The 12,495-nt window shown below is 41.9% G+C and overlaps 1 protein-coding gene across 4 annotated transcripts; it reads right to left on the bottom strand.

The window, feature by feature from the left end:
• Positions 1 to 208: 208 nt before the first annotated feature.
• ptp4a1 (protein tyrosine phosphatase 4A1) lies at positions 209 to 12,083 on the bottom strand. Of its 4 annotated transcripts, none has more exons than XM_030064720.1 (7): positions 11,925 to 12,083; positions 6,280 to 7,024; positions 5,052 to 5,144; positions 4,627 to 4,757; positions 3,785 to 3,859; positions 943 to 1,098; positions 209 to 897 (listed from the first exon to the last, which is right to left on the bottom strand). In XM_030064720.1, the coding sequence occupies exons 2-6, from the start codon at positions 6,382 to 6,384 to the stop codon at positions 981 to 983; spliced, it is 522 nt and encodes a 173-aa protein (XP_029920580.1). In that variant the 5' UTR covers positions 6,385 to 7,024; positions 11,925 to 12,083; the 3' UTR covers positions 209 to 897; positions 943 to 980. The 4 variants fall into 4 exon arrangements, with proteins under 4 accessions (XP_029920580.1, XP_029920596.1, XP_029920569.1 ...); XM_030064736.1 differs by having other exon boundaries at positions 441 to 1,098; positions 6,280 to 6,367; positions 6,826 to 7,024; XM_030064709.1 differs by having other exon boundaries at positions 441 to 1,098.
• Between the last annotated feature and the right edge of the window lie 412 nt (positions 12,084 to 12,495).

Below are 12,495 nucleotides of genomic sequence, written 5' to 3'. Positions count from 1 at the left end.
TTTAAAAAATAAAATAAAAAAATAAAACCATAAAAACACAAAATCACATTTTGGACATGGCAGTTAATTAGTAAACAAAAGGTTTGATAGAGAAAAAAAAAAAATAAAGAAAAATAAAGGAAAAAAAAAAGGTACGAGTTCCCAGACTTTCAATTGACAAATATTGCAACAATTAAGCATTTTATATTAAAAAATAGTTACTGAAAGGGCATAAGTGTGTGTAAGACTTCCTGCACAAGACAAAGGCAACAATTTTTTTTTTTTTTGTTCCGAGTAGAAAAATGAAACCTTTTTCCAAATGCCAGCGGGAGTCGCCTCCCAGCCCGATTGCCTTTGTTCCACTTCGATTGTAAGGCATTAATGGATGAACCATCGGATTTGAAGGAAGGCAAACCTCTTTCTAGTCAGTCTTGGAGCGGAACCGCATTAATTTCATAAACGGGGGGGGGGGGGGGGGGGGGGGGCGGGGGGGGGGAGTACAGAACAGCGTACGTTAAAATAAAAACCGGTTGTTTTAGCACATTCTCAGGCAACGTAAACGCACTGGCCAATCCTAATCTTTGGGATGCGTTTGCGACAGGAATATAACCCAACATCTGGACGCTTACAATGATACACGACTTACTGGCGGCGCGGCTCTTTCCAATTCTACGGGCACATGAAGAGAAAAACACTGTGATTCCGGTTCACACAACTTTTACTTATTTTTTCCTTTGATTTTTTTTTTTTTTGTTTGTTTGTTTTGTTGTTTTTTTTTTTTTGACACTTGAATTTGAAAGTGGAGAGGAAAGGGAACACTTGAATTACCGAGCATGGATTTCCAAAGGAAATACTTCAACACAATGACTAAGAAAACAAGCCTGCCAGGTAATAAGCTAGCAAGATTAAATTGAACTTTCTTTTTTTTTTTTTTTTTTCTTCTTCTTCTTCTTCTTCTTCTTCTTCTCCTGTGCGGGGTTGGCGTGGTCCGCGGTTTGGCTCTACTGGATGCAGCAGTTATTGCGATGGCCGTTGGAATCTTTGAAGCGCAGGCGCATCTTTGGACGATATTTCTCCAGGTAGAACAGCTGCTTGCTGTTGAAAGCTCCTCGACGCTTCCTGCAACGAGACGGAGGAGAAGGAGGGGGAGGAGTCAGCTCACCTGGACGCTCACAGCACGTGTCCGATCCCTGAAGCAGGTTCTGAATTAAAAGTCTGACACCGTGACACCATGTTTCTGGAAAATATTCTCAGGCGAGACACGCTCTGCCAAAGTGTCCAAAGTGCAAACACACTCAGTGGTCACTTTATCAGCTCCACCTGCACAATCTAATCTAATCTAATCTAAAATTTCCCTGGTTGGGATCAGTAAAGTATATCTATCTATCTATCTATCTATCTATCTATCTATCTATCTATATAACTGTTGTGCCTTAAAGTTTACTGTTTTGAAGCCTATAATGCTCAGCTTGTCTTGTTGTCACAGTAACAGAGGTGTTCATTCACTTCTGTGTTTGGCATTGACACTGTTGTCTTTTATTGTTTTATTTGCATCTTTTGTTTTATTTCAAATTTTATTTCAATTTTTAGCCTTTTCTTTTTAATTCCACCCTGTGCTGTGTTTTATTCTTTTTTAATGTTTTATTTAATGTGTTTTCAAATGTTCTTGTTTTTATTGTGAAGCACTTTGAGCTGCAATTCTTGTATTAAAAGGTGCTACACAAATAAAGTTTTATTATTATTATTATTATTATTATTGAGCTCATAGTTAGTGCTGCTGTTGGACTGGACTGCACTTTACTGACAGCTGTTTCCAATATTCTGTCCCCACCCATTGTATATAAATAGGGGAGGACAGAAAAGCAGAAACACCTCTCACCATAATGTAGTCCAGTACAAGAAATCTGCAAACTACAACCTCAATAGTGAACAAAGAATTAAATTTACACAAAACTGAACATTATAAACTTTGTTAAAAGGTAGAATTTATGGCAGAGCTGTTGCATTGAACTGCATTAGATTGGACAGGTGGATCTGTACAGGTGAGTGTACATTCTCAATCAAAGTCAGTGTCAGACCTTTATTTGTAATTTATCTAACCTCTTGTGGAGTCAAGCACCTTTTTGATCCCTGAAACTATAATCTGCTCTGTCAAAGAGTCCATGAACACAGTAACACTGAATCCCCTCCTTAATGTCCCTCTAAAGTCACAGTCACATGAAAAAGGGCTTTCTCCACCTCATCCTCACATGCAGCCGCTTGTTTTTATAGATTGTTTTGCCAGAGTTTTTTGTTTTACTCATATTTTTGTTGTGGGAAATCTTTAAACAATTCCTGCCTCAACTGAAAATATACTGCAATATTAATATTGTCAAATGAAACCAGTCACCATCTAGGATTTTGGACGTGGCAGTACTGTCACGTGGCGTTACGTTTAGTCTTTTCTGGGTTTTACAGGCTGCATCACAGCGAAGAGGAGATGCGATTTTCTGACCTCATCAGACTGTGGTGGCTGCTCTGCTGTTCGCCTCGACCTGCTGAGTCATCATGACATCACTTCTGACTGTCAGTGATGTTACGGTGCGTAAATATCTCATGAAAACAGCAGCAGTCATCCCAGCAGGGTCAGCACAGTGCTGTTACTGAGGTGTTCTGTCAGCAACATCACGGTGTTTGATTCTGTCCGGCACTAACGGGGAATTTGTCAAATCAGTCCAGTAATTTTAGGCCAAAATTGGGGTCAACCTAGGACAAATTGCAAGAGAAGCAAACTCAAATGGTTTTGGATCCTCAGTTTGTCCTGAGTGAGGGGAAAAAAAGTCCCAAGAAATCCCATTGGTGGAAAGTTTTGAAAATCACCTATTTATGACTACATATTACCAAAAAACACTGTTTTTAACACACAGGTGAATGGGGTTCAAAATTTTACTTTCAGATATCACTATAAAAATTCACAAGATGATTACACACACAAAGACAAGAAAAAAAGTCAATTACAAGTTCTTTGATTTATTCTGTTTACACATGCATATCACACATTATCTGATTTGATATGTGCTAATAAGGAATATAAGGAATAAATGCCAGAAGAGACATTTAAACAGTGAATTAAAAGGTTACTATATAACAGTGGATTAAAAGGTTACTATATATATTGTAACCTTTTAATTCACTGTTTAAATATCTGTTCTGGCATTTATTCCTTATATTCCAATTTGTGCATATCATATCAGATAATGTGTGATATGCATGTGTAAACAGAATAATTCAAAGAACTTGTAATTGACTTTTTTTCTTGTCTTTGTGTGTGTAATCAACTTGTGAATTTTTATAGTGATATCTGAAAGTAACATTTTGAACTCCTTTCCCCTGTGTGTTAAAAACAGTGTTTTTTGGTAATATGTGGTCATAAATAGGTGATTTTCAAAACTTTACACCAATGGGATTCCTTGGGACTTTTTTCCCCTCATCAGGACAAACTGAGGATACAAAATCAGTTGAGTTTGCTTCTCTTGCAATTTGTCCTAGGTTTTTTAATAAAATGACTGGACTAAATTAGAGATTAGAGAACGGCGCTCTCTGTGACTGGTTTAAGTCCATTGCAGTGCCCTGGACAACCTCCATGTAAAACCCAACATTCATATGAAGGTATTTCCAAATTTCAAAGAAAAAAACAGGACCAAAATCCTTCATTGCCATGGAAACGTGAGCATCTGTGAGCGCGGCGGCCTTCGCCAGGCGAGCCTCAGACTTCCTCACATTCAGCCGTGACAAAAGCGCCCCCCCCCCCCCCGCGTGAACTTACTGTCGAATGAATTGGACAGCATCTTCGTACTTCATCCCACATTCTATCATGGCGAGGGCGACCAGGACAGGAGCTCTGCAGCGAGAGGACAAAACACGACGACTGAGAGGGAGGTTTTTCATTCACAACACACTCTGCATCAAAAGAAAGGCTCCGGTGCGGCGGCGAGGGGGCGCACGCCGCCGTGACCTGCCGCTCTCCTCGACTCTGCAGGACGTTCGGAGTTTAAGACCAAGTTGGAAACAAAAAACGGGGACATCAAAAGGTCGGCACGAAGCAGAACACCTGACTGAATGTTCTGCGGCGCTAAAAAAAGGATTTAAAGACTTAACAGGCACCGTGTCCGGCTCGTTTTAAAGCAATTCTATTAAAGCAGATAGAATAAAATCAGCTCCTATTTGCCTTATTGAATTAGATCTGTGCTGTGCAGCCAGAGCCGAAGCATGTGGCTCCAGCTCACCGCCAGCAACTGGAGGCACAAGACGCGTTACATAACAAAATAAAACCAAAATAACCGCTGATTTTCACAATACAATACCTTATTTTGTTTGCCTTGCTCTCCGACCCGGGCCTTGACTAATAATCACTGAATGTCAAAGATTATCTGTCAATAGCATCACTTCACTTCATATCTGCATCAAAGTGAAGCGATGAAAACATTTTATTTATTTTTTTTTTTCTGTGCTGCACTCGTCATTCCTGTCTCTGTATCAGATCAGGTACAAATGCAGGAAACAAAGAAAACGTCAGGAGCCGCAGGACATATCAGCTTGTACTGGAAAGAACAACAACAACAACAACAACAACAACTAGAGTTTTATCTCCGGAGAGGAGGCGCTCACCTCCCCAGCCCTGCTACACAGTGGACAGCAATGCAGCAGCCCGGCTCCTCCCTGAACTTCACCTTCAGCAGGTTCAGCCAATCATCCACTATCTGGTTGGAGGGAGGAGCCCCATCGTCAAACGGCCAATCCTGGACAGAGAAGGAAATGATGTCATCGGGCCTGTTTTTCCTCGGAAACCACAACAAAAGAGGCCCTGAAGCCTGAAGGCCTCAAAATGAGCTTTTTTATCCTTTTATGTCTTGGATGTTTTTCTGCTCTTTTGACATTTTGAGGATTCAGTTGCAGCTGTTACTCATTTTGCTGAATTCAACCTCACACTTGATGCATTTCATGTAGGTTTCAGTTAAAATAAGCAGCTTTAAAAAGACAGAAAATGTGGTTCTTCCTGTGTTAATTTGTGAGAGGGAGGCGTCTGAACTCACCAGAACCTGGATCCCCTCCTTCCCCACCAGGGTGGCATCGTAGGTCGCCTCACACACTCTCACGACGGTGGTCACTCCGTACTTCTTCAGCTCCTGCACAACAACACGTGACGGGATTTGACAGAGGAAAGATAAACTTTATTGATCCTGACAGAAGGAGCACGAGGAGAGCCGATTCAGGGCTCATCGTCAAGGAGATAAACACCGTTTTTTACAAAAATAAACACTGACAGTCAAACTTCTGACCTCTCTGAACTGTTTTTTATTCCTTACTGATGTTTGCTGCCATCCAGCTCAGTTACTGTGACGTTTCAGGCTTCTCTTTCATTTTCCTCGGTTATTTACATGAGCAAAATCAATTTTACCATCCATTTTCACTGCAAAAACTCAAATCTTACCAAGATTATTTGTCTTATTTCAAGTCAAAAATGTCTTATTACTAGTCAAAGTATCTCATTACACTTAAAATAAGACATGATCACCTCAGAAGTAAATTGTTTTCAGACAATTTTCACTTGTTTCAAGTGAAAATTTGCTTGAAACAAGTGAAAATTTGCTTGTTTCATTGGCAAAATTTGTTTCTTGTTTCTAGCTAATTTTTACTTATTTCAAGTGAATTTTCACTTTTTCCACTGGCAAATTTTGCCAATTTTCACTTGAAACAAGTGAAAATTGTCTAAAAACAATTTACTTCTGAGGTGATCATGTCTTATTTTAAGTGTAATGAGATATTTTGACAAGAAATAAGAAATTTTTGACTTGAAATAAGAAATAATCTTGGTAAGATTTTGCATTTTTGCAGTGTTCTTATGTCTCTGCCCTATATTCAGGGTTCACAGGGTTCACATTATCAAATGTAAAATTCCCAGATTTTTTCCAGGACTAAAATGTTGAATTTTCATGACCTACATAAACTTGACATTTAGTTTCCTTAACCATTTTTTTTTTAAACCCAGCAGATTAAGGTCGTATTTAAGTTTATTATTCCATTTTATTCTGCAGGGTAGTGAATGTAACATGACCTCTATGTCTAGTAAACATCTGATTTCTTAAATTTAAGCTAAAAAAGGTCATGAAATTCCAGATTTGTCCCAAGAATTTATTACATTCCCTGACTTTTTCCCCTGTTTGGACTTAAAAATTTGGAGAAACATCAATAAATTTAGACGTAGTCCTCTAGAAAGACATCTGACTGATCAATCACTTTACTGATCACAGGGAGGCTCACCTCGATGAACTTGTTCAGAGTGGCGTTGGTGGGATTGTGGGTAATGAGGAACCGCATGTTTTTGTAGGTGATCTCCACGGGGGCCGGTCTGTTCATACGAGCCATTGTGACGACGAAAAGAGAAAAAAAAAAAAAAAAGAAGAAAAACCCAAATGTCTTCCACAGAGTAAAAACACCAATGTAAACACTTAGTTGCGAACGCGAGAGGGAATGTCAAACGAAAATGTCAAACCGAGCTTCCAAGAAACCCAGAAACGAAATCCTCCGGTCTTCTTCTCACGAGGTTGGCACGGCCGAAAAAAGAAGGCTGCGACGAGGCGAAAAGTGGGGAAAAGTGGGGAAAAGTGTGGGGTCGGCCAAAACAAGGGCTGAACAATCGGAAAAAGGAAAAAAGGAAACAAAAGAAAAAGGGAGGGAAAAACAACTCAAACCCCTCTCCTTTGGAATAAAACAAAACAAAATGGAGAAAAAAAAAACAAGGTTGGTTCCACCTTGATTCGGGCCAGGCGGAAGCCGACGAGGGCAGTGTGCAGCAGGTGGAGTTACCCCATCCAGGCCGAGTTGTCGCTGGTTCTGGGAGGCGTCCCGGTCCTGCCAAACGGTCCCTCCTGTGGCTCAAGTGCGGCGGGGCGATGGCGAGTCGGGCTGTTCACTCGTCTGCATAGGCGGCGTGCTGAGCCTGGCAGTAGTCCCCACTGCCCTTCAGAAACTCCATAAATGTGTGACCCAGAACACCACAGAACTGCTGCAGGAGAGAGAGGAGGCAGAGAGACGAGGACGACGTCAAACACGAGAGCGACACCTCACACCTCACCGCCGCTCTCACCTGACCAGTCAACCACAAATTAAATCATGACAGGAAGTGATCAGAGCCCAAACTTGCCCCTTTTCCACCAAAAAGAACCTGGTGCTAGTTCGGAGCTGGTGCTTAACTGGTGCCAACAAAGAACCGGTTTGCTTTTCCACCGGCCAACAGCCAAGCGGAGCCAACTCAGAGCCACGTCATGACGTCATCGCAAAACGTGATCACGTGGGTGTGCGAGACGCTCGCTCGGAATCACAATAGAGGTCCAGAGGCGAAAAACGCAATTATTGCCGGCTACCCGTCGTATTCGTGGTCGGAACGAACGACGACTACGTTTAGCTTTACGTTTATAGCATTCGCTGTTCCCATTTGGGTCTGTAACCCCGCCCACCGATGACGTGGTGGGTCGCGTCATCGGTTCTTTCTCTGGCCCCTGTTTAGCCCCTGCTCGCCGTTGGTGCTTGCATGGAACCGATTTGGAAACAGTTGGGCCGGTGCTTGGGCGGTGGAACAACAAAGAACCGGTGCTAAGTCAGGCACGGGTTCCGAACCAGCCCTGGAAGCGGTTTGGTGGAAAAGCGGTATCTGATGCCTTCAAATGTCTGCCTTAGTCTGACCAGCAGCCAAACGTGAAAAAAAAAAAACCCCAACAACAACAAAGTATTAATTTCATAAAGATATGAACTGGCCAAAAATATCTCGATAGTGATATGACTGTGGGTTCACACTTATTTCAAATTCTAAGTGTAGCAATCATTAAAAAAACGAATAATAATATGTGAAAATGGACACAGAAAAATCACTGTCTTGAGCTGCATTACAAAAAAAAACAAAAACAAAAAAGAATAAATAAATCAAACATTTTGCTGCCACCTCACTTCGACATGATGCTTCAACATTTTACGTGTTTAAATTGAAGCCTTCTTCAGAGAACAACATAATAATACCAACCGGATGTGGAAAATGAAATTACTTCAAGTGTTTTATTGATAAGAGCCGACCAATCAGTGTCTCAGGATAACCCCAACCTTAAATCTGATATCGTCCTTATCGTTTCCTTTTGAGATATTAACATCATGCATGCTCATATCAAGATAATGATAGGGTAGCGGTTTATCGATCTGCCCTAATATGAACGGAGAAATGGAAGACAGTCTTGGTGTCTTTGTGATTTAGTGAAGCTCGGATGTTTGGCATTTTAAAAAATTACTTTAAGCATTTAATTTATTCCACAAAGCGCACCTTAACTCGTCTTTGAACCCACTCTGCATGGTCAGTTTTTAGCCGTTTAACTCTTATATCTTTTTATCTGGTGTCTGTTGTTATTTACTGTAATCTTGACTCGATTAATAACTTAAATTATCTTCTATTATCAGAATTGTGATTGATTAATGGACTGTGTGTTTCGGCGGTGCAGGGATCCTGCTGGGTTTTGATGTGTGGAGGAACACACTGCAGCCGCTCTGTGGCTCAGAAGTTGTCGCTTAAAAGGAAAAATCTTCCCTAAAAAAACGTCTAAACATCTCGTTAAAACGGCGGTGTGTGATGTTGGGCCCGTTTTATCGTCGGAGGGGAGATTTTTCAGACGAGGCGACATCGACGTATTTCCAGCAGCCACACTGGAGTTTGACGACTGAAAATCTGAAAACGTCGGCTTTCGGTGTCGGCGCCTCCCAATCTGAGAGCGAGGCGTTCTTTCTGGAGTTTGCGCCGACGTCCGATCATCACCAGCACCCCCGAGGAGCAGCAGGCGGACCAGAATGCAATGCAGCATCCAGAGACGTCTCACTCTGAGTCAGGGGTGTGATGACGTCCGGATGCAAAATGATGCTGCCATGTTCACACACACTCGCTGGCTGGCAGGAAATCCACGTCTGACTGAAAGCAACATGTTGAGACTTGTCCTGGGAGCTGCAGAGAGGCACTCTGGGAAATGTAGGAGATCAGTGACTGAGGTGTGTGTGTGTGTGTGTGTGGCAGGCAGATGTTACATGTTCACACGAGAGGAGGAGAAAAAAAAACAGAAATGACGACACTTGATCACAAAATGAGCCGTGGAGAGCAGAGGACACGGCAGATTGATGAGATCTGTCTGAGGGAGGATTTTTTTTCTTTTTCTTTCTTTCTTTCTTCCACGAGAAACATGAAAGTCCTCCTGGCAGGAAAATGTGAAAGGCCTTTATTTCACAGCGCGTTGGAAATAAGTGATGTGTTTCGTCCGTGCTGTTGGCTCCGGCCAGGAAGCAGCAGGCCGAACACGAGCTCGGGGTGACGGGCTGCTCCCTGACGGCCGGCACAGCGGGTCAGGAGGCAGCCGACACGTTTTAAATCTGTCCTGCTGACGCTTTCTTTTTTTTTTTTTTAAACAGACAGAGGTGTGGTCGTCTGCTTTAGGGAGGATTTCTGCACATCGCTCACATTAATATGGAGGAAACCGGGCGGTGTGAAATCAAACAGCCTTTCCTCGAGGTCGACCGATCAATCGGTTCGGCTGATTATTCGACATCGATATTTTCAAACGATCAGTGTCAGCAGAACGTGGCTGAAGCGGCGACCGACCCTAACCCTGCGCAAAATCTACTTTACTTATTGTTATTTTAGTACATAAGTAGTTTATTCAAATGTTCAGTCATATGGATAACATGAATACAATGACAGTCTAAGTGCCGTAAACGATAATGAAACAATCTCAAGCAATAACTGACTTAATTCTGCAAAAGTCCAAAATAAAATGGAGTAATTATTTGTCCTGTGAAGCTCAACACTGCAGATGAACTCTTGTTTTTTCCAACACAACATACGGCTTCGACTTACTGACTTTGGGGGGGGGGGGGTGAAAAGATAAGATAAGATAAGATATTCCTTTATTAGTCCCACGGTGGGGAAATTTCACGTATAAAACCTCAAAAAAATGAAACGAGCTGCCACCCAATGAAGGTTTTTTTTTTTTACGAACTAGATTTTTTTTACGATTTGATTTTCAGCTCCAGATTCATTTATTAATTACTTTGAGTTTGATGTTTAATAGGGCTGAACAATATATCGCTATCACACCGTTATCTACATATGAACATGCAAGATATTAATATCTCAAAAGCCAACGATGCGGACGATAAAATTTCTTAAAACTTCAAATAAGTGCGAACCCATCGTCATATCGTAAATCGTATCGCCATCGAGATCCTTGGCATAAATATCGAGGTGTGAGATTTTGTCCAAATTGTGAATAATACAGATTTATTTATATATTTATTATTGGATTTAGATGTTCAGTTCACCAGGTATCCGGTTTCTAATGAAGTTGACAATCATTTCTGACCGTGTCAATTTTTTTTTTCTCAAGGAGGCTGGTGTGTGTGTGTGTGTGTGTGTGTGTGTGTGTGTGTGTGGGTTATATCAGCCGATTAATCGACTACTGGCTTTTTTCCTGCCCCAAACTATAATTATCATATCGACCTTTAAAAATCCACTCCTGGTTGACGTCTAATCTTTGCAGTTTCCAGTCTTGTAGGTGTTTTTCTGGCCAAAAAGGGCAAAGCTGAAGATGTGAAGTCACACCGGCATCAGAGGCTAAGACTTGAATTTCACACTAGAATAAGCGGCGTGTGGTTCATCATCATCATCATCATCATCATCATCAGCTCATATCAACTCAACAGGTGGGGTTTGGGGGGTTCATGATGAATAAATGTCAGCTGTAACGGGCTCAGTGAGACAGAAACAGGGTTCAGGCCTGGATCTCACAGGGTTTTATATATTATAGCAGTAAGAACAATAACATGTGGGTCACATCTCAACATGGGCTCCACCACACACACATACACACACACACACACTCGGCTGTCACCATCCCAGCTCTGCTCCATGCACGGTGTGTGTGTGTGAGGCTCTGCTCGCATTTCATCCCATTTCTGCCCTTTACACCCATAAGACGCTGTAATACCTCAAGGCTCTCACACACACACACACACTGGAAATGCTGCTTGCTTTTTTTTTTTTCTCTCTCTCTCTCTTTCTCCTCTCTCTCTTTCTCAGCTTAGGCTCCAAACACTGGCTAAGCTCTCCAAGTATGCTTTGTTAATCCCATATTTTCCGGCTGAAAAACAAACGTTTCGTGTCAAAATTGATACCGGAGCCGGTAAGAAAAGCAACAATCAAACGTCTTATCCGGTTGAGGGACATTAAAAAAAAAAGACACAGGAGGGAAAGAACGCTTCAAATAGACCAGACATGATGATTATATGTGGGTATTTAGTGGAAACTGTCCTTTGTGTGAGGATGAACTGGGCGCCATCATCCAGCGGCCTGTACAGACTGTGTGTGTGTGTATGTGTGTGTGTATGTGTATGTGTGTGTGAGTGTGTGTGTGTGTGTGTCAGGGCCGGGAGAAAGACAAACTACATTGTGCCGATTAGTGACCATTTCATCGCCTCGTTAAAGCAGACGGACGATGATTCCGAGCCGAAAGCACACATCACCTGTCACCTGCGCCTTTGACACCTCACAAACAAAAATACGTCGATTTTATCCGGCAGAAATGTCGAATAGGAAATGCGCTGCGCATCCCCACACCCGCTCACACTCACACAAACCCTCCGTTTACAGACGAACTACAACGCCGGGTTTAAACCCAACCCAGCCGAAAACACTGGAAATGAACCCCCAAAATGAGCGTCGAGTGTCGGCGCCGGAGGGATGGAGGGTGTCGAGGCGAGGAGGCCGTGATTTGTCCCGAGAAGAAAGCGTGAAGGCCGGCTGGTTTCGCGTTATGCCACCGCACGACGAGGAAAAGAAGAAACGGAAACAAAATGGCAGCGTCAGCTCATAAACATGTACTTACTGGGATATGCTTACTCATTGAAGATTGTAGCTTAATCATACAGCCGGTCCCTAGAAAGAAATAAAAAATATTGAATGGTTCTCCACCATACAGGCTGGCTGTTCCTCCAAGCGGAGCCGAAGTCTCCTGGTCTGCTGGGACGCCAGTGTCAAGCTGAGGAAGTGCGCGCGCGCCGCTTCCGGTACGCGCTTACAAAATAAAACCCACACTTATTACATCCAGTGCAGCCAACACCTTCTTGTAACTGTATCACATTTACCACTAATGACTAATACTGCTACGAAAAAAAAGTAAATTAAAAATAAATAATAAATATATAAAAATAATGATATGGCAGCTCCAATAAATAAATAAATATTTTACAACCTGCCCTACATTCAGAAAATATATAAAACTCCAGTGATCATAGTACAATATGAGAGGGAAGAAGAAGTCAGCTCCCAATCAAAAATAAAATAAAATAAGATTAAAAAAAAAAAAAAAAAAAAAAAAAAAAATCAAGATTCACACACAAATATTTGGAACTCAACTCTTCTTGGTTTTCCATTATCATTCATAGCAGAGATTACTG

Source organism: Myripristis murdjan, chromosome 1 (genome assembly GCF_902150065.1).
Source record: "Myripristis murdjan chromosome 1, fMyrMur1.1, whole genome shotgun sequence".
Lineage (NCBI taxonomy): Eukaryota > Metazoa > Chordata > Actinopteri > Holocentriformes > Holocentridae > Myripristis > Myripristis murdjan.
This window is presented reverse-complemented; position numbering and strand designations above follow the sequence as displayed.